General features: G+C 38.7%; 1 protein-coding gene across 1 annotated transcript in view; it reads right to left on the minus strand.

The window, feature by feature from the left end:
• Window positions 1-3,730, minus strand: part of LOC101345535 (cytochrome b reductase 1) — a 39,023-nt gene that overhangs the window by 13,220 nt on the left and 22,073 nt on the right. Inside the window, exon 2 of the mRNA XM_004375521.2 lies at window positions 2,176-2,384. Within this exon, the coding sequence (XP_004375578.1) occupies window positions 2,176-2,384 (209 nt within the window). The remainder of the gene's footprint in view (window positions 1-2,175; window positions 2,385-3,730) is intronic.

The following is a 3,730-nucleotide window of genomic DNA, read 5'->3' on the forward strand; positions in this document are numbered from 1 at the left end:
GAGAAGGAGAGGGTTGACATGTCATGGGGTTGTTAACCAATGTCATAAAATAATATGTGTACTGACTGTTTAATGAGAAAGTATTTGTTCTGTAAACGTTCACCTAAAGTACAATAAAAAAAAGATTACATCCAATTAAAAAAAAAAAAAGTGAGATTGGATAAAGATGGTTACCAACCCCAAACACCAAAGGAAAAAAAAAAGTGAAGAAGCAACAATACCAACAACAACCAAAAAAAAAAAAAAAGTATGTGGTTACATATGTATGTATATATGTGTATAGGTATATAAATGTGTGTGCATATGTATAACATATAGATGTATCTATCTGCATACATATGTCTTAGGCTGGGTTCTCTAGTGAAGCAAAACCAGAGAGAGAGAGGGAGATTTAACTCAAGGAAATGGCTCACACAGTTGTGGAGGCTGGCAAGTCTCAAATCTGTGGGTCAGGCACTAGGCCAGAGGCTTCTCCTGACTCACGTGGTTGCAGGGGCTGCTGACTCACAGGGCTGTGGGATCTGGCGAATCCCAAAATCTGTAGGTCAGGTGGTAGCTGCTGGCTCATGTCCCAAGAACAGAAGGTCAAATGATGGTAAGTCAGATGCAGAATTGAGAGCAAAAGCAAGCAAGCTTTGCCAGAATGTCTGGTCATATTCTGGATGCAGGCCACACCCCTGAGGAAACTTGCCTTACAACCGATTGGCTGATCACATCATGGAAGTGATTATATTACTTACAGAAGAACAATCAGTCCAATGTGTGCCAAACCACTGAGAATCATAACCCAATCAAGTTAACAGATAACATTAACCATCACAATGTATATACAGGTATGTGTATGCACGCATATATATTCATATATATAATAAGCCACATAGAAGGCACAGTTACAGATCCTTTTTAGATATAAACAAACACCTTGTGAGTTTGGTTTTGTGAGTTTGAAGGCATAGGACCCTACTCTCATAGGACAACTCAGTCAACTGGCATAATATATTTCATAAAGTTTATCTTCTACATCCTAGTTTGGTGAGTAGCATCTAGGGTCTTAAAAGCTTGTGGGTGACCATCTAAGATACAACTATTGGTATCTATTTGTCTAGAACAAAAGAGGACGAAGGAAACCAGAGACTCAGAGAAGAAACTAGTCTTCAGGACTAAGACTACATGAACCACAGCCTCATCTACCCTGAGACCAAAAGAAATAGATGGTGCCCAGCTACTGCTACCGACTGTTCTGAGCAGGGCCACAATAGTTGGATCCTGACAGAATGGGAGAAAAATGTGGAACAGAACTCAAATTCTCAGAAAGTCCAGACTTATTGGATCTGTTGAGACTGGAAGACTCCCTGAGACTATTGCCCTGAGATACTCTTTAAACCTTGAACCTAAACTAGCCCCTGAGGTTACCTTTTTTACTGAGAGTAGCTCATAAAAATAAAGAATATGACCCGTGAATACTGTGCTCCTTTAAAAAATTATCTACATGTGACCAAATGGTTAACAATTACCCTAAAGCAAGGAGAAGTAAAGGGGTAGAGAAACCAGATTACCGGAAATGGAACAACCAGAACGGAATTGATGAGAATGTTGACACACTGTGAAAAATCTAATCAATGTCACTGAATAATTTGTGTAGAAATTGTTAAATGGGAACCTAATCTGCTGTGTAAACTCTTACTGAAAACACAATAAAATATTAAAAAAAAAAACTGAAGGGAAGACAAAGGGAAAAATAAAATAGAATGCTGAACTTTGTCACTGTGCTTCAAAATCTAACAAAAAAATATAAATTCATCTCTTCACTCATAAAGTTAAACCTAGAAAATAGAAGTGACAGAGAATGTGGGAAAGAAACTTACAGCTTTTGCAAATGCTAGTTTATTCAGCACATGGAACTTAAAGTCCAAGAAATATTAGTCTAGATGTTACGAGATGGAAATTCCCTACAGACATTGGTCAAAATTTAAATCTCACATTCAAGCTCACAGTCTGAATGCTGCAGTTCCAGTGGCCCTTCTGGGGGAAAATACTTATAATGGAAACAAACTAGTCTCAAGGACTAGTGGGAATGGGATATTTCCAAGAAACTGTGAAAATATAGAGAACATCTACAGTATCAAGGTTGTTTTACTTTTTCTACCTTGTTTATAAGTTCACTGATTCACCAACCTGTAAGAAGTAAAGTATGACGGCTATCAATCCAATCCAGCTGTGCAGACTGTACATATTGGGGATATTCCCAGCATTGTGGAAATCAAAAACAGCCACCAGAGCAATAATTGCAAGAATGGCAGCCACGGAGTGTAAGCCTGCATGAATGGATTTCATCAGAAGCTTGCTGCATTTCCAGGTCCATGGCAGTCTGTATACGATGATGGCTAAGGAGAGACGAAAGAGGATAGAATGTGTTAAAAAAAAAAAAAAAAAACATCAACACAAGATGAACGGTTTGTTTCGTGAAGCCCTTTTCTCTTGGCTTCTGCTTCTCTTCACTTCCCTGTGTTACTCTTGCCTCTCCAATGGCTCTCTCTTGTGCTCTTCTGCTGATATCTTTTTCACTTATAATTTACTAACGAGTGTGCTCCTCAGGTTCATTCCTACAGTTTTTGCTCCCTCTGCACACTCTGTGAGGGTGATCTCATTCACTCTCCCACTGAAATGCTGTCTACGTGGCAAGAACTCCAAAATTTATATCTCTAGCCTAGAACTTTCTGCCAAACTCCAGACCCATATATCTAACTGTTTTCTCTGCGTCTCCATATAGATGCCTCCCAAATATCTCAAACTTAATATATCCAAAACCAGATTCTTGATCTTATGATCTGGTTTATGCCTGTTGTCTCTTTTCTTCTTTAAAAGTATGTTAGTTTTGTAAGAAAAAGACAGACTAACAATAGAAATATATGCAAAAGGTTTAAATAGGCATTTCACAAAGGATTGTATCCAAGGATCAATAAGCATAAGAAAGGTTATATACTTCATTAGTCATTAACTAAAACCAAAAAGACCGTTGCTGTCGAATTGATTCTGACTCTTAGTGACTCTGTAGGACGGAGTAGAACTGCCCCGTTGGGTTTCGAAGGAGCAGCTGGTGAATTCAAACCACGGACCTTTTGGTTAGCAGCCAAACAATCACTGCACCACCAGGGCCGCCTATGATCATTAGGAAATGCAAATGAAAATATCTCTACCACCCACCTGAATGGATAAAAACAGAAAATACTGAGTATTGGAGAGGATGTGAAGTAATCAGAACTCTTATGTTTGGCTGATGAGAGTGTAAATGAGAACAACCACTTTGGAAAACTGGCAGTATCTACTTCAGCTAAGCTTATGCATACCTTATGATTCAGCAATTCCACTTCTGAGTATATGTCCAAAAGAAATATGCACATATATTCATCAAAAGACCTGTACTGGAATATTATTAGCAGCACTGTTTGTAGTAGCCCCAGACCGGACGCTTCCCAAATGCCCATCATCAGTAGAATAAATAAATAAATAAATTGTGATATTTTCACACCAAAGGAATAATACACAGCAGTGAGAATGAATAATCTATAACTACACATAATGATATGGATCAACCCACAATGTTAATCTCAAGAAGCCAGAGACAAGGACTCCGGCAAGATGGCGGTCTAGGCAGAAGCACCACGCCGTCCCTCCACAACAAAGATCCGAAAAACTAAGCCAAACAGAGAATCAACAATCCTGAAACCCT

The sequence above is a fragment of the Trichechus manatus genome, unplaced genomic scaffold (assembly GCF_000243295.1).
Source record: "Trichechus manatus latirostris isolate Lorelei unplaced genomic scaffold, TriManLat1.0 scaffold00037, whole genome shotgun sequence".
NCBI lineage: Eukaryota > Metazoa > Chordata > Mammalia > Sirenia > Trichechidae > Trichechus > Trichechus manatus.